Source organism: Pempheris klunzingeri, chromosome 7 (assembly GCF_042242105.1).
Source record: "Pempheris klunzingeri isolate RE-2024b chromosome 7, fPemKlu1.hap1, whole genome shotgun sequence".
Classification (NCBI taxonomy): Eukaryota; Metazoa; Chordata; class Actinopteri; order Acropomatiformes; family Pempheridae; genus Pempheris; species Pempheris klunzingeri.
In genome coordinates, this window is record NC_092018.1 from 20917181 (window position 1) to 20940007 (window position 22827).

The 22827-nt window shown below is 41.8% G+C and overlaps 1 protein-coding gene across 1 annotated transcript; it reads left to right on the top strand.

Annotated features, from left to right (window-relative positions):
- The first annotated feature begins 1370 nt into the window (after positions 1-1370).
- Positions 1371-22509, top strand: apba1a (amyloid beta (A4) precursor protein-binding, family A, member 1a). Its single transcript, XM_070834038.1, has 12 exons — positions 1371-2951; positions 8664-8762; positions 8884-8923; positions 10905-11050; positions 14910-14942; positions 17984-18070; positions 18552-18737; positions 18860-19039; positions 19383-19595; positions 20250-20369; positions 20460-20600; positions 22438-22509. The coding sequence occupies exons 1-12, from the start codon at positions 1371-1373 to the stop codon at positions 22507-22509; spliced, it is 2898 nt and encodes a 965-aa protein (XP_070690139.1).
- The last annotated feature ends 318 nt before the right edge of the window (positions 22510-22827 follow it).

A 22827-nucleotide genomic window follows, 5' to 3' on the forward strand; every position in this document is an offset into this window, starting at 1 on the left:
AGTTAACCAGAATCTGAGGAGACATATGCACTGTCTTGAGTCTCCTCATGAAGAAGAGGTGGTGAGTCAGGGTCGATGTGCTTAGGATCCGGGAGAGGCTCAGAAATGTGGACATCCAGTAACTCCAAGCTAGAGACAAGCTCAACCTCCGTCCCTTTGATAAGAATGGATGTTTGTGCACCGCCTTTAGTCTTCCTGAAGGCCATAATGAGCTCTTTGGTGTTCTTGGTGTTAAGGGCTAGGTTGTAAGTCTGCACACAACACCATGAGATGACTGGGTCACCATGGGGTCTCTGATTAGGCCAACCACTGCAGTGTCGTCTGCAAACTTGATAAATGTATTGAAACCACATCCAGAGGAGAGGACTGAACACATAGCCCTGTGGGATGCCAGTGTTCAGGGTGAGGGTTGAAGAGGTGTGGTTGTCTAAATTCAACAATCTAGAGACTGTTGGTTAGGACCTCTAGTATCTTGTTGCAGAGGTAGGTGTTAATGCCCAGGTGTTTGGTGTTCAATGCTGAACTGTCAATGAACTGTGAAGTCAGTGAATAGCATTCTCTATCAGTGCTATTGTTGTCCAGACGAGACAGGGTGGAGTGTAGCGTCAAGAAAATTATGCCCTTCACATAATTCATCAACCAGCGCCCAGTGTGGTTTGTAGGTAGGTTTTGAGGTGAGCTTTATGATAGTGGGAGTGAATACAACAGGGCAGAAGTTATTAAGGGTAGCTGCAGGTTTGGCACCAGCATAATGGAGGTGGTTTCTGAGCACTTGAGGAAAGCCACTTGGGTCAGAGAGATGTTGAAGAATACAGGAGCACGGTCTTCAGGTTGGAGTCGTTAGTTTCATAAAGCTGCTTTCAGGTGTTAATGCTCTCGTTTGCTACTGGCAGCATTAAGTTATTTCATAACAAGTTTTGCATTAGCATGAGGTGGATATATATGTATATATGTTTTATACAAGTCACAGGGACAACGTGTTAACCAAACGTCCAAATATCTGATTGCTTTTTGAGACCAGTCAGTGTGATTTTTTTTGTTACTCTTGGACAATGCTAGCTCCTTAATAGGCAGATTCCAAAAATTAAGCTATCACTTATCAGTGAGGTGTGTTGTTTCATCCACTTTTACCTAATCCTGCTCTCCCAGAGTATGAACTATACCACCAAACGTGGAGCACCACCTTTTTAGTAACCACACAATAATTGCTGTGCTGTGTGTGTTATGTTTGTCTGTCTTTACTGACAGTTTCTCCCCTCTGTCTACTACTTTCAGTGTCTTCCCAGCAGCCTTTTCCCTGACATCATACAGGAGCCAGCTGATGACGGACTCATAAAACCTTTCTCTGAGCAAACCAGAACCAGATAGCAATGAACCCCCAGGAGACAGAGCTTGGCCAGGAGGTGATGGAGGAGACTGATGCCCATCCTCGCCATCGCCACAACAACCACAATAGGTCCCGTAACCACAGTAACCAGGAAAAGCGCTACAGACGCTGTGAAGCCCCAGCTGTAGGAAGTGCTGGCGGCAGAGTCAGGGCACCACAGCAGCGCAGGACATTGGAGGAGCAAGACATGGAGCTGCAACATGGAACTCAGTCTCCGCAGCCCCCGCAGTTCCAGCCCATTCCCCGACCTGCAGTGACACGTTATCGCAGACAGGGGGACAGTGAGGCCCGGATTAGAGCTCAGCAGCAGAGGCACAGGCAGAGGCAGCAGAGAGAGGCAGAGAGAGCACAACATTTAGCACAACAGCAGGAGAAGCTGCACCATGCAGAGATGACCCAGGAAGATGAACGAGAGAGGGACGATTCAGTCCTGGCCCGCTCAGCAAGCACAGAGAGCGGCTTCCACACCCATACTGACCGCGCCGAGGGGGATGATGGCCTGACGATGATGTCTCTGGAGCCTGAGGGGCATCCAGAAACAGAGGACGAGGCAGGAAACTACGGAATCCAGCTACGGCCAGAGGCGGAGGGGTACACTGAGAGTGCTGAGGCTGAACAGCAACATCTCCATTCACATTCTAACTATCCTCCTCAGCCCCCACCCCTGCCACGTGACCCCTTGCCTGATATCCAAAACCCCCAGAGTCAGGATGAAGCACAAGAGATGCTGAATGCTGGTTATTCCAACTATGTTTACACACAACCCCTCAGCCACCCTGGGGGAAGGGCCAACGTCTTAGCTGGTCAGAGCTTTGCAAGTTTAGATGCCGGACTTGCAGATGAAGCCTACTCTGAGCCATATGACATTTACTCACTCTCTGAGCATGTTTACGAGGAAATCTGTGATGCTCCGACATCAGTTTCATCTGCTGTAGACACAGAGGCTGAGGACACAGAGTCTCTCCAACAGAGGAGGGCTGGCTTTCAGCTGTTGGAGGGCCGGGCAGGAGCTGGAGACTACCATCAGCAGGAGGCAGTGGGTTCCCGCTTGCGCCACTATGATGAGCGCTCGGATGGAGAGTCGGACAGCCCAGAGAAGGAGGCTGAGTTTGCCCCATATCCACGCGCCGACAGCTGTGACCAGGATGAGGACATCGACAGCATCGTGGCTGAGGTCAAAGAAAGCCTAAGCTCTCAGAGTCTTCACTGTGCTGCAGAGGAGACAATAGATGAAGAAAATGAGCAACCCCAAGGAGAAGAAAAACCTCAACCTGAGCTCCAAACCAACTCTGACAAAAACCACAAAGCTGCCAACCAAGGGAAGTCAGCCAGAAAACAGGCAGGGAGTCCTTCAGAGGAGCCTGTAGCAGCCAGGAACAGTCAGGAGAAGAGGGATGCCATATCCCTGGCTATCAAGGACATTAAGGAGGCCATAGAGGAAGTAAAGACCAGAACAGTGAGATCTCCTTACACACCTGATGAGCCCAAGGAGCCCATTTGGGTAATGAGGCAGGACCTGAGCCCCACTGCAGAGTGTGATCTACAGCCATCACTGGGGTGCGATGTGAGTACGGCAGCTCTAGCTATTATTGATCAAGTAGTACTGAATAACAAGGCTGCTCTGTTAGTCAGCTTTTGTTTGGATGTAAATGTGTTGGTTTACTTTTGACATACTTACTGTTTAAAGTCACCAGAGGTCAGAGGTTAGAATGGGCAAGCATTTGCAGCTGTCACAGTACGTACATCTGTACATACAACAATCATGACAATATCCTGTCAGGTACCGCACAAAGCCAACATCAACAGTGTTAGTAACGCAGCGCTATTCATCTCATGTTGCTCAGAGTCTGAATGTGACGGACACAGAAGCTGTGATGAGGTGAACTGGAGGGGTACACCGACACACCCACAGGACAAAGCACAGTTTAGAGGTGAAACATCACAACATATGTCATAACTCACAAAGACAGACCTGCTGGTTAGCATAGCTTTTGGGCTAATAATGACAATGATTCAATTCATGGTGAAGAAAACAAATCTTGATCCTCTTGCATATTTTAGACAAAAGTGTGCTTCCAGTGTCCTGACATCAACGCCATCCAACACCCTGGCTGACCTGGGTGTAATTGTTGTGTTGATATACTGATGTTAAATTCACTGACAGCACAGAGATACAAATCAATAATAGCACCTGTACTGTGCAACTGGCTGTGACTAGATAGTGTGAGCGATGACGGAGACAGCTGAAGGCCACAACTACACACTACATAGCAGTCTGTGCATGAACTCTTCCAGTATTATAATATAGAATATTGTGAAATGAATGGATGAAGTCAATTTGCAATATTGTGCATTATCCTTTTTAGTGTATACATCACTTCATATATAATGTACAAAAGAAGACATGACATTTAGCCATGTTAATGAATAACGCATTATTCATCACAGAGACAAAAGCAAGAGCACATGGCTCATAACAGGTGTGTGATTGTGTAAGTGCGTGTGTGTGTGTGTGTGTGCTTGCATGTTGTGGAGACATAAATCTGTTTACACAATTGTATTGTGGGATTTCACCTTCTTTTCGGGACAACATCCAAGTCTCCCTACGTTTATGTTTTAGGCTGAAGACATCTGTGTGTGTGCATGTGTGGAAACACTTCTGTGTGTGTGTGTGTGTGTGTGTGTGTGTGTGTTTGTGTGTACATCAACTTCTCTCTGCTAATCCACAGGCAGAAAGAACAGGAGGCTTGTTTTACAACAATGAGCTTCTGTTTAAAATATTAACCAAATGAAGTCACTCCCAGCCATAAGCCCACACACAGCCAGGGTGTGGTTAGCCTGTCTTAGCATAAAGCCTGGATACAGGACACAACCCCTCCTAAAACAAACTAGATTCAACATTAAATGTGTGTTTTTCAGCTTCAAACAGAATGAGGAATGCTGTTTCCAGTCTGTCGGAGAGTGCAGTGAATGGTTAAGAGGACTCCAGGGTTTAAATGGTCCCTCAGAGACCTTACCAAAGACTGCATAGCACTCACATAGAACTCTTCTGTCTTCTCATATTATCTGACTGTTTTCTGCAGCTGTATCGGTCGTTGTCATTAATCCAAACGTTGTTCTCAGCCTGAACAGAGATCCCTGTCATGTGGTTTTTCTCTCTTCTTTCTTCTACCTTCTTCTACACCTTCTGCTGTCACCCCATCCAGCCCCCTTGAATCATTGATAGAGTAAGGGTGAGAGAGAGAGAAAGGTAAAGGGCAAGACAAGTAAATAATTCAGTGAGGATCGAATAGCAGAGTGACAGAGGCTGTTTCTTGTTTACATCACTGTGATCGGAACAAACACACAAACACTTTTGCTTTAAATTCATATTTAGATTCATTTGTCCACAGCATACAGTGTAAATACATTTGAGGAATAAAAATGACATGATGTCAGACTGTCAGCAGAGCAAATTGGAGCCGATATGCAGACAGATAGAACCAGCCTGTTGATTCCATAATGAATCCTGATACCCGAGTGTCACCTGAGCAGCTGACTCCCAGTCTGTGCACACTGGTGTTGCATTTAGCCACGTACTGCCACTCTTAATGCTGGTTCATCTGGGGCACTGAGGTCCAGCTGGATTTGTGCATTCACTGAAAGACATGGAAAACTTTTGGATGTATCAAGTAGAGAAGCTTGAGGAGGAACAAGCAGCCAAGCAGAAGCAGCAGACAGACCAACATGATGGAGATGAGGTGTGGATGGTTTGAACAGTTCATGATGATTTTTCCATTGGTGTGGCAATGATGGAATCCATTAGCTCAGGAATGTTATGAGGAGTGAAGAGTTCTAGAATTACTCCAAATGATGTGTTTATACCGATGCTGTTAGTTAATATTGTGTTTTTGGAGAACAGGACTTAATTGCCAGATTTTTTTTGTTTTTTACAGAAAAACTATTTGTGACCATGACTCGCTAAATGTCTCGACAAAAGAAATGGTGCTGAGATGAGTCTGTGTCTCATAACTGAGAGAAATGACTTAAAATGAAACCCCTTTGGATTAACCATCAGGTACAGAAGCCTGGCGTCCCTCTGGGCTAATGATAAAAATGGAAGAGGTATTCAGATCATTTACTTCACTGAAATGATACTACATTGTAAAAATACTGTTAAAAGAAAAAAAATCCTGCATTTAGAATTTTTCTTAAAAGTAAAAGTAGAAATTAGCACAATCTACATTAAGTATCAAGTATACGCTTTCTTAATGAGGAATGGTACCTTTCAGTGTGCTGTGTTAAATAACTTATACGGCGGGTTTATTACTATTGATGCGTAGTATCGATGAACAGTAGCTTTATAATGTTGTACTACTTTATATACTGTTGGATTGCTTATAACAATAGCACTATAGTTCAAGTGCCATAGGTTATCTCAAAATAAGTCAGAATGTTGAGACAATGGGTATAACACACAGTTTTAGACACCAAGGCCACTCTGGGCTCCTGTTGTATCATGTTGATTACCTCACTGACTTTAATCTGTTTTACTGACTTGATTGACTCACACACATGTCACCCAGATCACAGGCCCACCCAGATTTCAACATTTTCTCACATTTGTGCCAAAGAGAAAAAAGGTTTGTGCACAGCATGCTCGTCAGAGCTGGAGGAGCTGAGAAGATCAACATGTAATCAGAAGAAAAGCAGGCCACACGTGTCTTTGTTAGAGAGATCTTACAACATTTCTTTGGATTTTTGTGAATTGTTTTCAATGACCTTGCGGACAATATTAACTCTCTGAGAGGGCCAAGCCCGTGTTATACACCTCTCTGATATGCCGTAGCTAATCAGAACACAAACTGTATCTGAGTATTTAGCCTTTGACACACTACAAATTTTCATAAGCCAGATGAAGCACTTTGTGAAACCACAGACTGTATGAAAGATGTAATTCTCATTTCAATTTGTATTTATATATCGCCAGTTCATAACAGTTATTCACAATTCATTTGATTTGCTGCCTCAGTAAACATTTTTCTAATGAGTTTATGGTTTGACTTTAGTTTAAGTCTTCTTTACAGCATCAATACAGCATGATGTTCACTTAGTATGTGGTGGTCCCATCTAGAGTAAAATAAGTGAGAAAGCAGGGTATGCTTTACGACCACTATGTGACTAACCAATCAGAGGTGGGTATTGCCTAAACCTAACCAGAAAGAGGCGTGGTCTTTTCAGAAAATCAAGATGACAATCTTGAAAATACCAAAGTATGGGCTTCAATGGGCAATGGGCGAGCCACAAACCACTGGGTGTCACAGTGGCTACGTCCATTTCTTATTTACAGCCTATGAGTGAAACGTTCTTGTCACTTTTGATGAAACACCTGTGATCATAATTGAAGTGTGTGGTTTCTATTATTATTGGCCTACAGGATGTGTCGTGCTGAACTGTGTTTCTCAGTTATGACATGTGCTGCCTTCTGTCCCACATAAAGGTGATGTGTTGTGATGTTTTGCCTCCAAGCTGTTATTAGTCCCATCTGTGTGTCATCGTACCCTTCCAGCTCACCTCATCACAGCTTGTGTGTTTGTGTTTTTGGTTTTTGGTGTCACATTTAGACTCTGTTAATTACACAACACAGTTCATCTCATTTGGCTCAGTGTTGATGGTGGACATGTGGGGTGCCTGCATTGATTTGAGTGGTCTTGTCTTTCTGCACTTTGCTGGCTTTAATTAGACTCTAAGGTGTCTTTTACACATCCACACTGTCTGTTCAGCGCACAATTAATAACCGCTGCGCTGATCATTTAGACAGTGTCGATCTAACCTGTGTTTTCAGGTGATCGCCAAAATCTACTTAGTGTCCTTCAGGCTTTCCAAAATGCTATGAACATCTGTCGGAAGAGTTGTGTGACTGTCCCCAGTTTAAGTAACATCCACCTGTAAGACCTCCAGTTCTGATGATGAAACCTGATCTGTTTCTTCCACAGCCTTTTCCAATTAGGCGTCCATTGCAGATATGTAGCTCCGTCTTGATTTAAGTTACATATTGGTCTTTGGTCATCTGTGGTACCTGCTTATAGAATTATCTTATCTGCTAGCCTTGCCTGAATGGCTCATGTTGTGCTCTGCAGCTTTTGCCAACATCTGAATTCACAGACTTGAAACACTAAACTATTTTAGTGTATTTTTTTTATCAACTGTAAGATAACTTGGTCTCCAGAGGTCCTGTTTAAAGTGGACTGTTGATGTGTCTTATAGATCGATGTCCGGTGACTCCTGGACCAAAACAGTTCACCATAACTCAATGATTTTTGCAGTCTTGTTGATAGTGTTTGCTTTGTAGCTACATGTTTGTAGCAAAAGTTTGTTGTTTTGACTGTAACACTAAAAGAAGCTGCTCAGAGTGGAGGGGAACAGTGGAGATACATTTCTGCGGGTTGATCACCAGGTGTGACCCCCGTCGCATTACACACAGTCATTTGATCTATTGTGAATATGAAAATATTGATTTGTATACCTTTAGATATAAATGATATGATTGGTCGGACCCCTACAGAAGCCGCCCACATTGAGCCTGGGTCGGTTCGAGGTTTCTTCCCGTTAAAGGGGAGTTCTTCCTGCCACTGTTGCTCAATATAACATCTGATGCTGCTCATGTGGGGATTCTTGAATCCTTAATGTTGAATTCCTGAATCGTTGGGTCTCTCTCTAATTAAAGAGTTTGGTCTAGACCTGCTCTTTATGGAAAGAGTCTTGAGATAACGCTGTTGTGATTTGGCGCTATATAAATAAAGATTGATTGATTGATTGATTGATTGGTCAAGTATATGAGGACCGCGAAGCTCACATTATACATTCTTTGTCCATGTGATGTACATTTCATCATGTGCCCACATATGTCCACTATATTTGGATGTCTCTGTGCAGCCCAACATGTATGACCACGCAGACTGTACAATGTGCAGAGCCTTTAGTGAGCATGCTCACCGATGGATCAGGGCATCCTTAGAAGGCTAGTCTGTGATGTCACTCCCAAACATGCTGCCTCAGCCTTCATATCTCCTTCATGGAATAGTGACTCTCAAACTCACACAGACACACTAGCACAATTTTGGTTATTTTGCTTCCTGTTTGAAGTGACTGGAAGCAAAGGAACGTTTACCATTGTAGGTTCATTCATTTTTTTTGAACACTTTTGCATTAAAGTGATGCTTGGTTCTGATTTAAGGATTTCAATTAACAGAATGTATTGTGGTTTGTGTCCCCACTTCGTATTCTCTCCCTGCAGTCTCCTGGTTCAGGTTCGCCTTCTCCTCCAGGAGCAGAGTCATCCAGCAGACATCTGCTGCAGGACGACAGCTTTGAAACTTCTCCCTCCAGTAAAGAGGTGAGTTCAGCATTTTATGATTCATTACATTCTCACTGCCCTCACTCTTATTTTCACTTTTGCATATCAAGTTGAAGTTATAGTTTTTGAAAAAATATTTCTTCTTTCTTTTTATTAATAGTCCAGGAGAAGCCTTGCATCCTTCCCCACATATGTAGAAGGTGAGTGCTTCATCCACTGCAGACATTTCCAAACTGTGAAGTGCAGATAAAACCTTTGTCAAGAGGCTAGGTGGGTGGTTTTCTCAGAGCTCTGGGGGCTGGTTGTCAAACCTGTGACGTCCATTAGATGTTACATTCACAGTAAGTTGTTCTGAAACTATTTACTAAAAGCTAGACACTGTTAATTCCTTTATTGTCCTTAAAGAGAATTCAAACAAACTACCATCACCCACTTTCATGGTTTGAATAATTAAACAAATGCAGTGAGTATTATAGAGATGGAAATTCTTTCATTTTACCACTGGTTTGGTGCCTTGAGCTTGAAAAACTTCAAGAACAGTTGCAAATGTTTTTAAAATCATAATTCTTTACTGAAACCCTTGATGACTATAGGGACAGGTAACTCCATGTGTTAGAGTGTCTTTGATGGTTAATAATTGACTGTGTGCACTTCATGATGGTGGAGGTGAGCACTGCCAGGCAGTAGAGAGTGTTTGTCTTGTTGGGGACAGGGACAATGAAGAGCGGGGTCCTGAGCCTTTTGTACCTCCTCAGCCAGCCAGTTATGAATGAAGATTATGTATCAGTAAGCAGCCGATCCAAACCTGCAGCAGCAGACACAATCGGATGCAAGATCTTGAAAGCTGAGCCTGCAAGAAGAATGTGAGAATCTACTTGTGCAGATAGTTATTTCCAGAAATTAGAAATAAGAGGTGACTTTACACTGAACAAGTGCCCCTGACATTTGCGCTGAAGAAACAAAAAGTGCTTTATGCTTCCTGGGCAAAAAAGGCATTCGGGTTAATGACCAATAGATTTATTTTGAGGGTCATGAAATATGAAAAATGTACCATGACCTAAGGAATACGCAGAACACGAAGTGAGAAAACTGCTTCAAAACAGAAAATCAAGGCATGTATTATATTCTTTGCCAAACTAAAAATATTTGGAAAGGGTAAGAACAGTTAGATTTCTGACAGGCCTTAAGACACTGCAGGTGGATTATGAGAGAATTAATTTGGGGCTTCAAGTGAAGAAACCCAACTTGGGGTGCAAGCAGTGGGATTGCAGATATTCTGTTATACAAAGAGGAGATCACCAGAGAGTGATCTGATGGATGGAGGAAGGGCACTAGTGGACTTGGAATATGAATTTATGTCCTAGCTTTTGTCATCTCTCACCTGCCACTCAACACTACGGTGCTCCTCAGAACCCTGCACTGGCTCTCAGTGGCTACTTGGCTCTGTTCCAAGACACTGGTACTTGCGTACTGTGCTATGCAACAGGCCCATTCTACAGCCAGGACAGGGTCAAACCATACAACCCAGCTTTTCCATTATGCTCTGTTACCACCAGTCCGGTTGCCACTCCCCCACTACAACAGAGGCCCACCTACAGCTCATCAGTGTCACCACTGTTTGCTGCCCTGGCTCTACAATGGGGTTTTTGTCTTTGAATCCACTGTATTTGAAATACTTACAGTGCCCCTCTGTAGTATATATAGTGGATTTACGTTAGTTAGTATGTGGCTTGTCCCACCTCTACACAGTAACTAAAGTACGATAAAATAAGTGAGAAGCACATTCGAAGTGCCCTGTAGTCCAACTAGTAAAACGTGCATTTTGTGTTGCTCAGAATTGCTGATATTCTTACAATATACTTGAGGTTTCCATGAGAGCAGTCTGATCAATATTAACTCTGTCTATAGATAGATTATGTCATCCTGACACATGGACACAGACAACCATTCACGCTCACACTCACACTCACACCTAGGGGCAATTCAGAGTCACCAATAAACCTGCATGTCTTTGGACAGTTCAGCTTTTTATGTTTCCTGAATATATTCTTCCATATTTCTAGTGATTCAGGTATCTTCAGTTCATTCTCCAATCATACTCATTGTTAACATATTGATTAGTACAGCTTACCATAGGTTATAAAGTTATTTAGTGACATTGAGCGACTGTCCTCCCTCCAGTCCCAGGCCCATGTGACCCAGAGGACCTGATCGATGGGATCATCTTCGCAGCCAACTACCTGGGTTCCACCCAGCTGCTCTCGGATAAGACACCATCCAAGAACATCCGCATGATGCAAGCACAGGAGGCCGTCAGCCGCATCAAGGTGAGAAAGCACTCATTCACACACGGGTCTTCAGTGTGTGTGTTTTTACACACGCCTCAAGTCATTTTGTAAACTCCAGCAGTCAGCTGCATTTTGGTTTTGAACTGAAACAGAATAAATAAACACACAGGGACAAAACCTCCAGTGTTCTCTATATGTTTTATATATTATATACATTATTATTATTATTACTAAAACCCCTTATTTTAAGTTTTGTTGCATAACCAGTTGTATAAGTTACACACTTTTATTAAATTACAGTCTCAAATCAGTTGTTTAGAAGGAAACAAGTAGGAAAGAGTAGAATTGGGAAAAATGGTACTCCAAATAGGAAATATGAAATTGTTGTGACAACAATATATCCTGAAATGACACTTTGAACATGAAATGGAAAAGTTTCAGTGAAAATTCTCAATCCTTTGACACTCAAAGAAGAGCTTTTATATGATATATGAATAAAGATTAGCTATGATGAGTGACTTTCTGTTGGCTAGTGTGAACATGTACAAACTAATGCAGAATGTTTTTAATGTTTATCTTCATACAAAGTTGATAGTGTTGTTGAATGTAATATTCATGCGTTTACCTGTGACTGTTTCACTCCCGTCCTGTCACATGACCAGGGTCCTTCCGTTCCCAACCCCACCCATCACTTGTTCGGTCCATGGCTTACCGTAAGGCAGCGAATCCAGCCTCAGATAAACACACAGAGCATTCAGCCACATGTACACAACACTTCTGGACACCTTCAGTGAACTCACTAACATCCATTTAAATCTACTGAATGCATTCCCTTCCTCATAAAACTTTTGCAAAGCCAATTTTAGGAACATTTCTTCAGATAATGTGCAGATTCATTCAGTTCTACAAGCCGCACCTCATTGTATTTGCGAAACACTGCTGAAAACTTATTATATCACTAATGTTAGCATTCTGCCATCTCAGCTGTTGCCCATTAGTAACACAGTCAGATGAAGAAGCTCTCGTTCATACATTAATCTCCACAAACATTTTCAGGTCTTCCTTATTGCAACACAAGCAAACGCCACCCGATCCAAAATGCAGCCACTACGAATTTTACAGGAACCAGAAAGTGTCAACACATAACACAGATTCTGTCCTCACTTCACAGGCTCCCCTTTCATTCGGGTCAGCAATAAGCTGCTACTTATTACAGGCCCTCCTCTCCCTCACATACACTCAGATCACTGGGCAGAGGGTATCTGCTTTGTTTCTGTGTGTTACAGGCCAGTTATCTGTAATCTGTGTTACACAGAGACACTTGTAGACTTAGATTTCTTTATTTTAGCTTCAAATGTTTTGATTTATAGCTCAGTAACCTATATCATGTGGCTATAAACATAAAGCCTACACATGAAAATGTTGCCATATTCTGCATTTTGAATTTTACTGCTGCCTAATTTTGTAACCTGCAACTGTTGGAAAACTACAATATGTCATCATATTGCTGTAATGAGTTTTGTTTTATAGGTAAAAGGTGCTTTTGATTTGATTTTAAAAGCTGGAACACACATTTCCAAATAATTACACAGTCCAAACAGCCAATTAAACAACTCACTCCTGCAGGATCATTTCAGTGAGGCATCACTCAGCATCTCCGCTGTAGCTCTCTGGAGTTTCTCCTTGGTGTGCTGCATCACTGTCCTCTCTGTGTGATATCACTTTGACCCTCCAACGCTTGTCCCAATCTGCCAATATAAACTCCCTTATGTTAAAAAATTTATTTAAGTAAAAGGACATCTTGAAATTCTGGCGCAGGTTTTCTGCTTGAGTGAGCCGAGCCGACCAGCTCGAGCTGTGTGAGTTTAGTTCAACAAGAGTATGAATGTACTCAGAACCCATAATGAATTACTCCTTCATAAGATTAGACCAGCGATCAGACAGATGTGTACAGCTGATGTACCTAATCATCTGAGTCGTCTCATACATGTTAGCCAACATGATAGTCTGTCTTTGCCCAAGGAGTCTGAAGCTTTTCCCACTTGAAAGGACAGAAGAGCTGAACTGTGTGGTGATGGAGTTCTGTACAGAAAGTGCTGAGAGTCAGCTTCTCAGTCTCTTGTGGGGCCAAAACAACAGAGACACCTGCTGGTACATGAAGGCTAATGCAAATACATGTTATCTTAATACTGATATGGTGGCATAGCAAAGGTTTCCATTAGTGCACACTGTTGAAGTAGTATGAATAGAGAGTGTGTTGGCTGAGGCTGTGAAGTATCCTTCAGCCAGATGGTTATATGGACAGCCAAGGGTTAGGGGACTCTTTCCTATAGTCAATCTGGCTGTTTTTGAGAAGGTGGAAGGTTTAGAAACCTGTTCATTGTTCATTTTGAGGTGTTGATCTGTGAACATCCAGGATGACTGATGTAAACCAGACTGATCAGCTCACCGAGTGTTCAGATAATCCCATGAATCGCCACCTGTCCATACTGCCAAACATTTAAACTACACATTATACAGTAGATACAAAATGAATCATGATCCTGCAGCTCGACGGCCTCCTAGGATCGGTCTAATTGTGGCTTTTCAGATGTGTTCTGGCCCATATACTGTATGTCTGCCCATTAGCAGCTCTCAGCACAGATCTGGGCAGTAACATACAGCCAAATGTGATGCTTCCTTTATCACAAATCTGGCATGAGTCTAAAAGGAATGAAATCTGTCCAGAATACACCAGTAACATCATAGGTACAAACAAGGTAAGATGATAAATGTATTTTAAATGAAATTGTCAGTTTTGAACAGGCCAAAAATGAGGTCCAAAATTAAACTACAGTAACTTCTCCACCTCATTGATCACCATGATCGTAAAATGAAAGTATTCTCTTCGTCAGTTCTTTTCTTGGTATACATTTAACCCATTAACATTAATGTCTGCCCTTTAAATTCTGTTGCAGGTTCAGTTTTGAAGCCAGAAGTCAGTAGTATCATTTTAATCTCAAGATTCAATGAATTCATTGATACCAAACATGTCATGCTAGCTTGCATGATTGTTGTAATAACTTTGAGCTTCTACTTGATGAGCTCACCTTGTTTCACGTCCTTGGTGACATGTGAGGGAGGGCTATGTGCTACATAATGTTAAGCTATGCTAGGTAATATTGAGAGATATAATGCCATATGACATTGTGGCTATGAAGCTGATTCATTTATGATAGACAATGAAAATGTGCTCCCAGATATTCCTGCCTTCAATCTAAATAACAGCTTATATCAGCTGAAATCAATATTAAACTGTGTTACTTCATCTCTCTTTTGAAAGAAATGAGTGATTACTAGTGCAGGGATGGGCTAAACTTGTTTGTGCCTTTTGTAAGGGGTGAGAGGGGCCTTAGGGAGCCACCACTGTTGCTTCCAACCAATGTATCCAGTCCACCTTAATTTAGTTAGATGCAAATTACCTGCAAATAAAAAAGACATTTCATAGTATGAACTTTGTGGGCCCTCCTTGTGTTGGGGCCCTGGTAATCAATCCTATTTTCCCTCCACTGCAACGCCACTTTCAGTGCCATTACTTGGAGTGATTCTCTGATGCTTGACACATTATTTTGTTTTAATTTTATTACTTTGTTGAAATGAACAACAGGGCATGCAGGCCACCTGAGCACGGGTGGGCGGAGAGTGGCCTTCTTTACGCACTGCACATTCATACCAGTTACAACAATACAAGCAATCTTTTGCACATGAGCACACCAACTCAGTGAGAACAAAATAACACACACTGTTTTTTTTTTACATCTAACATACACTGAAAACATCCCCGCCTCCCTCCCTCAGTTTCTCCTGTGCACTGCTCTAACCCGTTACTCTCCTGTCTGCTTTATTCCATGCTTGGCAGACGGCCCAGAAATTAGCCCAGAACAGGAAGAAGGTGCAGTACCTACATACCAATCTCGTCCTTTGCACAGCACAGCATCTGTTTTTCCTCTGCTTGGCTCTTTGTCTCTTTCTGTGTCGGCCTGTGTGTATCATTGTCCTATCCCTTGTGTTCTCTTCAGAGTCAGATTAATTGTTGGTATTTTCCTGAATCCAGCAACCAGCTTTGTATTGTTGAAAGTGATGTTCATTGTTTTGGTCCCTCCCTTGGGTCTCCAGTCCCCTCACCATTTGCATATCATTTTGTGACACCCATGATTTGTAAAAAATATAGTTTTTTGTCAAACTGGTCAACTGCTTGTCGTGGAAGGAATCCAGTTGCTGGATGCAGGAAACAGCTGTAATCCCTCTGACACTGTGAGGTCGTACATGGTTTGTGTTGTGCAGTGTGCTTTCTATCTGCTGATAATGATTCTGCATTTGTAGTAATATTATGTATGGCTGTACATAACTTACATGCTCTTGGTTGCCCGACCTACCCAGAGTCTGATGATCAAATGCAAATGTCAAATCATCTTTCTGTGTCTAGTATAGACAGAGTTTTGGGACGTGAAAGTGAGAGTCCATTGTCATTCTAGCAGCTCTGTGAGACTGTGATTAGGCACCATCTGATGATTAACATTTAGGTTAGTCAGCATGCTAACATGCTCAATCACAATGATAACATGCTAATGCTGTGTGGGTAATGTTTACCATGGTTAGCATGCAAACAGGAAGGGATTCATTAAAGTCAGTTGGGTTCATCCCCAGAGGACCATGTACCAAAGCTACATTTTGGTGGCGTAGCAAAAAGTCTGAATCTTAAACATTATTTTGCAATTTTATGTTGTTGAAGCATGTGTGGAAAAGTTTGAAAAGCAGAGCAGCAAGGGGTGGAGCTATAAAGTAAAGGCACTTACTCAAGTACTTTACTTGGCTGCTTTATACTACATTTCTACTACTTCTGCTCCACTACCTTTATATATGACTGATGATTAGCTACTTTGCTTTTATATGCTTACTTATAATTAGCTTTTATTTAAATGACCTTTTAGGATATGATGTGTTCATGGTGAGTAAACGACCCAACAGTATATCAACAGTTAAAATGAGCTGCCACAACATTAAAATTAGTACTGAAGACCATAACACAATAATGTCATTTCTGTCAGCCACCTCACATGGTATGGATTTTGTGAATGTAGAGTATGTACAGTGCTGATATTTGCTGGTAGGGCTCTGGACTCGTCACAAGGAAACACGAGGATACTGCGGTGGAGGCGGGACTTTTGAAGTGGTATATGAACTATAGTATAGGCCTATAATATCAGTGACCATGATAAGCGCCATGATCTCAGTCCTTGTACTAAGCTAGGCTGAACTTGTCCTGGATCTCTGTACTTGACATACACAGAGAAGAAGTGAATATGTTATACACTCCGGCAAAGACAGCAAGAACTATATTTCCCAAAATGTTGAACTGTTCCTTAAACAGTCACACGACATACTGCAGAAAGTGATCTGCTGATCCAGTAAAGACACACTTTCACTGTAATTTGCAGTCAGCATAGGCACAGTTTCAGGCTGACTTACTGTTTTACCATGATAGCTGCTTAGCAGCTCCATTATGTGTCTATAATAAGTGCCACCAACCATTTGTGATCCTCAATGACAGCTGCAGCTGAACTGTTAGTTGTATATGAGATTTCTTGCAAGGTGAGGTGAGTGAAAGCAGAAATAAGTACAAGCCATTGGCCACCTCAAAGTACCGTACTATGTTTGCCTGCATTAGTCCGTTAACCTAATATATTTCACATTAGATTACAGATAGCAAACAGATTACATTTGGACGTTTAAATGTTAGTCTGCCTTTCCTGGCATTGCTTTCCGTTGATTTGAGTACAGTCCACATTTCACCGTGGCATGTCTGAGCTTCCAACAGCATTAGCATGCAATTCTAACATAACATAGGAATAAAAGCAGGCTGGATGTGGGCTGCCCTCCCTCTGCCTGCCTCTATCTGTTGTGCTCTCATAGACATTGCTTGTGTACATGAATTACTAAGACGTGCTCTCAAATTACTGTCAAGTTATTATTGCAGTGTTGTTATCAGTGTCAGTTAGTGAGGAGCACACTGGCTGTTAGCAGCTGGCTAGCAGTGTCCATTCATTCATTATATTGTTGTTTGGTTATAACATAGCATTTGTCCCTGTCTCCTTGTTAGGGAGGTCCATAGTTTTCATAAAAATGAAATGAATGAATGTCTGGAAATCATAAAAGTAAAAGGAACTGTGGTCCTCTTGACAATCTTGCATACACAGTGTAGTCTGTGCTTTGTTCTACAGTCCCATAGTAAATATATCTGTAAATCTGTGAATAATATATGGTATGATTTGTAGCAAATAGACTAAAACATGCAAAAAATACACTGCTGCATTTTTTTTTACGTGTCGTATTTAAAGCTAACAGATACGATGTGTCCTGAATCAATACTGGCATTCAGAGATCAAGTCACAAAACGTTAGAGTAACCACCATCTTCATATCTTCGTGTCTTGATGACGACTGTAAGAGTTGTTCAAATGTTCAACACAGCTCAGACAAACAGAACTCCTAAAACGTGGTGAATGGCATATGTGAAGGCCCATACAACTTTCCTTTACATCACTGCTTCCCATTTTCTTAAGCATGCTGTAGAAATGTTTGGATGTATATTTTGCTTCCCTCCAGATAGCCAGTGATACTTACACTGTCACTTTAACGTACAATAAAAAGTCAGTGACTTAAAGGAATAGTTCAGCATTTTTGGGAAACATATCTATTCACTTTCTTCTAGAGAGTAAGATGAGGGGATCGCAACACTAATGTTTTCCAACTTTTGCAATAACAAAAGCACGTGTGATACTGACCCAAACTTTGTATGTAGATTTAATTAACATTTTGGCCTTTCGTGTTGGTTCTAATGTTTTCGTCTGTCTGTTTTGCTCTTTTTTTCCTTTTCTTTAATGAATGTGTGTCTAAATGCTTTGTGTATGTGGTTGTGTATATGTGTGTGTAGGCCCCTGAGGGTGAGCCTCAGCCCATGACAGAGGTGGATCTCTTCATCTCTACTCAGAGAATCAAAGTGCTCAACGCTGACTCCCAGGTATCGATTCTGGCTGCTGTACAACACACAAAGGACCTTCATATCAGCGTCAGTTTAAGCATTGCGTCTCTGCTGCTTACCAGCCAATCATATTATTATGAGTGAACTCCCTGGCACGCAAACCTCACCCTCTTTCACCTCTGTTTCCCAGGTGCAGCGATAGATAATCCAACACATGGATATTCTTTGTTGCGTGTTGATGATGGTGAAAGAGTATTGCTTCCTATTGTACAAAAGGGTTTGCATGTGTTTCACAGATACTATTAAATGAATAAGAAATTAAAAGACGAAAACGCAAAGTTGAGGAGGAGGTTGGCTCATGGCAGCACAATCAGAGAGGCATGGAGTTAAAGGTGTTCCCCCAGAGATTGGGAAGAAATAGCATTAGTGGCTTCGGACATCTACAACCAATGGAGAAAATACATATTTTACCTACTAGATTTAGATGGTTTAAGGACTGTTTTGGCTCTCTGACCACCAGGAGACCATGATGGACCACCCTTTGCGGACCATTTCCTACATTGCTGACATTGGCAACATTGTGGTTCTAATGGCCCGGCGCAGGATGCCTCGACCTGACTCTCAGGAGAACGTGGAGGCGTCAGAACCTGGTCAAGATAGCAAGCGGCAATACAAGATGATATGCCACGTGTTTGAGTCTGAGGATGTGAGTCCAATAGCAGTTCTACAATGTTTTTGCTTATCAAAAGGGACAATATTGAATTTTTATGATGTTCACTTTGACAAGTTAGGGTCTATTTCTCCGTCTCATCCATCTTCGTCCTCTAGGCCCAGTTGATTGCTCAGTCCATCGGGCAGGCCTTCAGTGTGGCTTACCAGGAGTTCCTACGGGCCAATGGCATTAACCCTGAGGATCTGAGCCAGAAGGAGTACAGTGACCTGCTCAACACTCAGGACATGTACAATGATGACCTCATCCACTTCTCCAAGTCTGAGAACTGCAAAGATGTAAGGCTGATAAAATAAATTAAAAAAAACAAAGTCAATTATCATTTTCTTTACCACTGCTGCTGCTATATTTATATGTATATACTGTTGCTACTTAGAAATTCCACATTCTGGAGAGGGTTCTGCTCTCATTGCCAGCTGTCAGTCATGTTTACATTAATGCATTAAATATTAAATATGCATTAAAACTAGACTATTTGATATTATTTAATGTAATATTAGATGATGTTTTTACATTATACTGTGGAAAGTTCTATTTAAGAAAATGAGAAGTCATACTTGATGTTACTCTGAGTTTTAAATGGTTTTGTGTTTCTTCTTGGCCTGCCTGCTCTCACCTCAGGTGTTCATAGAGAAAGCTAAGGGGGAGATTCTGGGTGTGGTCATTGTGGAGAGTGGGTGGGGCTCTATCCTGCCCACTGTCATCATTGCCAACATGATGCATGCTGGGCCGGCCGAAAGATCTGGTAGAGTAAACATAGGGGATCAGATCATGTCCATTAATGGGACCAGTCTGGTGGGACTGCCGCTGTCCACCTGCCAGAGCATCATCAAGGTATGTGTATGAAGACATAACGGATATTATGATTGAAGATACTGTTTAGAAGGGGCAAAGCGTTTGCCTACCACTACACAGACCCTGGAATCATATCAGTGTCTGGTTGTGTTTCCACAAAACATTTAAGTATTTACATACTTAATATTTAAGTATTTACCACCTAGCCACCGAACGCTCAGGCTGTAAAGAGGCCAAAACAAGCGTAACATAATCCTGTCACTTGTATTTAAAAGATATGTGGAGTTTTGTACAGTCTGTAGTCTGTCTGTCTTAGGATCTTTGATTGTAGCAGGTAAAAAGAGAGTTGAAAGGATCAAGGTGTCATAAATGGCTATTTTAGACACAATCTAAGCTTTGTGAAGCTGATAAAAGCAAACTGCAAGTTTATGGTGACTGAAATGTATGTTAGGAAGTTTTTACCTACAGGTTTAGTAATACAAATACTGATATATATGCTGAGGGAGTATTTGTCTTGTCATTAATAAAATGACTTAGTCTGAGGGAGACAGAAATTGGTTTCAGACTTGCTATAAAAGAGGTTGTGATTGCAGTGATGGATCAACACTGGAATGTCTCTACCATCTCCCCGTGAAGTGATATACACATCACTTTTTGGCATTTCACTGATACCATTATGCTTTCTTTATGTAGGGTCTGAAGAACCAGTCTCGCATCAAGCTGAACATCGTCAGATGTCCCCCAGTGACCACTGTACTTATCAGACGGCCAGACCTTCGCTACCAGCTGGGCTTCAGCGTCCAGAATGGCATTGTGGGTAGCCATGTGATTCATTTGAAATGAAACTTGCAGTTCTGTTACTTGTAGAAGTGACGTTTGATTTATGATCCATCTCTTTGACAGATCTGTAGCCTTATGCGCGGGGGCATCGCTGAACGGGGTGGGGTCAGAGTGGGTCACCGCATCATCGAGATCAACAGCCAGAGCGTGGTGGCCACGCCCCATGAAAAAATTGTCCACATCCTATCCAATGCTGTGGGAGAGGTGAGACATCACATGGACATGATAAACAATGTGTTCTGGATCATGGGCTGAGTGAAGTTACTGCATGCAAGAACAAGTTTCAGTGCTTACCAAAGCCCTCCTGCTGTTTACCACCAAGGGGAAATGATTTACGGTTATCATTGTATGGCCATATATATTATTGATGACATGATTATTAGACTTATGAACAGTGAATTAAACAGCTTAGTGACTGAAAAGAACAAACAGCATCAAATGTCTCCTAATTAGCTTTTCAGCAAGGACTACCAACTGTGCTGTTTGCTTGGTTATAAACAGCAACAGCAGTTACATGACACCCAAAGATGGATGCCAGTGCACCCGCTGGAAGTAGCCCAGCACTTAGTGCATGCATCCCGAACTCCCAGCACAGTGTCCGAGGTCAGAAGAATCCAAAACAATTCAGTTTCAGTTTAGTTTATTTGAAAGGGGACAATACAATTTCATAAAACACATGATTACACATGGTTAAAAAAGCCAGAGTTAGCCAGAAGGCTAGTTTTCATCTGTTTCATCTGTAGTCCCCTGGCCATGATGTAAAAAAGCAGTAAAATACATCTACAAGAGAAAAACATGGTTAGACACTTGATAGGGCACTAATGTAACAAATAACACATGCATAACAAACTGTTAAGAAAGCACAGAGCACACAATACCTATACAATATAATACAAGATACATATTCAAACACTTACTATACAATTAAGAGAGAATAAGACATCACAACATAACATTTGATCACAACATCAAAACATCACATCAGTTGATTGTAATTACTGTACATAGACATATTCATTTACTCAACCATAAAATGAGCCTAGTTATACTTTACTACATTAATATATCTTAATGCTCTACAGTAAGAGAAATGAGAGGAATCTTGATATATAACACAACATTTGTGAGTTAGTTCAGGCAGACAACTCTCCACACCCTGTACCAACCACAAACGGGGAAAACATATTTAATCATCACTCCCCTGTATCTCATGTCATCATATCTGTGGGGAAGCCAAACTTTAAATATGTTCTGCTGTTGTAATACACCTTTCAAGCAGTCCTACATGTGTTGTCTGACTGAAATACCATCGAAACAGTACTGCAGTACTACATTTTAGTAAAAACTGCAGTATCCAGCTGTTCCAGGAAACTACTGAACCTTTAGGTAAACCTATATACCATTTATTTGCTTTTAAGTCTTTAGTAGGAACAAATGGGCTTGGGACTGAGACAGACAGAGTAGGAAAGGTCTGAAGGAGACAGACTCACACATTGTTGTTTCTTGATGATTTGGTCATGTGATTTGTTGACTGTAATGAAAAAGTAAAATATCTACAGTCTTATATTATAAAACAATGTGATGAGTGATTAAAAAAAAATACCTTCCCTTTTCTAAACATGTTCTAAAGACATCCTATTTACACCTTTGTCATCAGTCTTTTGGTCATTGGTTCTTTCATGGGTTTTTTTAACATGAAAAACTATAGAATCACACCAGTGTTATCGTTTACAATCTAGTGACCAGATTTCCCCAGTGCATTAATGCTTCAAAGGAAAAGTTAACAGTTCCTTGAGCTTTCCTTAGCAACATCCGTAGGAGAAACCTAACTCAGTTATGGCTGTGTTGTTTGCTCTGTCTAACTCTCATACTGAGTGGGGACATTGAAAATTGAGAGCCCAGAGAAAAGCATCACAAATAGAACTGTGCCGTTATTACAACAGTGCTAATGGTGACTCACCTTTCACACTTGTTCTCCAAAGGCATTTCTTATTAATACTTCTATGAACTGAATGCTTTCTCCTTTGTGTGACTGTCTCAGATCCACATGAAGACCATGCCTGCAGCCATGTACCGCCTGCTGACTGCCCAGGAGCAGCCTGTTTACATTTAACAAGACAAAGCCCTCACCTCATACACCCTTTAAACTTCCTGCAATCAGCTGTCAGTCCCCAAGCCGACCTCTTCTGCTCAACCCAGTGCTCATCCTGTGCCCGTCTGTCCACAGCTGCTGGACTAGTGTGGGCTGTTAGTAGGGTTGCTCTGTCGCTCAGCCTCGTCTTGAAGTAACAACAAGATAGAAACAGAAATGATCCATCTGTGTTCACTAAAAGATTAGTTTGTGTAAGGTACGGTACAATTAGTGAGAGGGTGTTTCCCCCTGATGCATTTCAGAGCCCAGAATCCTAAAATGTTCTTCCTGGTTCACTCA

What these genes read in the sequence shown, in the direction of transcription:
- apba1a (XM_070834038.1), top strand. Translation starts at nt 1,371, where the DNA reads ATGAACCCCCAGGAGACAGAGCTTGGCCAGGAGGTGATGGAGGAGACT. An exon ending in CCTGCCAGAGCATCATCAAG is followed by an intron (nt 19,596 to 20,249) that starts GTATGTGTATGA and finishes TTCTTTATGTAG; the next exon opens with GGTCTGAAGAACCAGTCTCG. An exon ending in TCAGCGTCCAGAATGGCATT is followed by an intron (nt 20,370 to 20,459) that starts GTGGGTAGCCAT and finishes TCTCTTTGACAG; the next exon opens with ATCTGTAGCCTTATGCGCGG.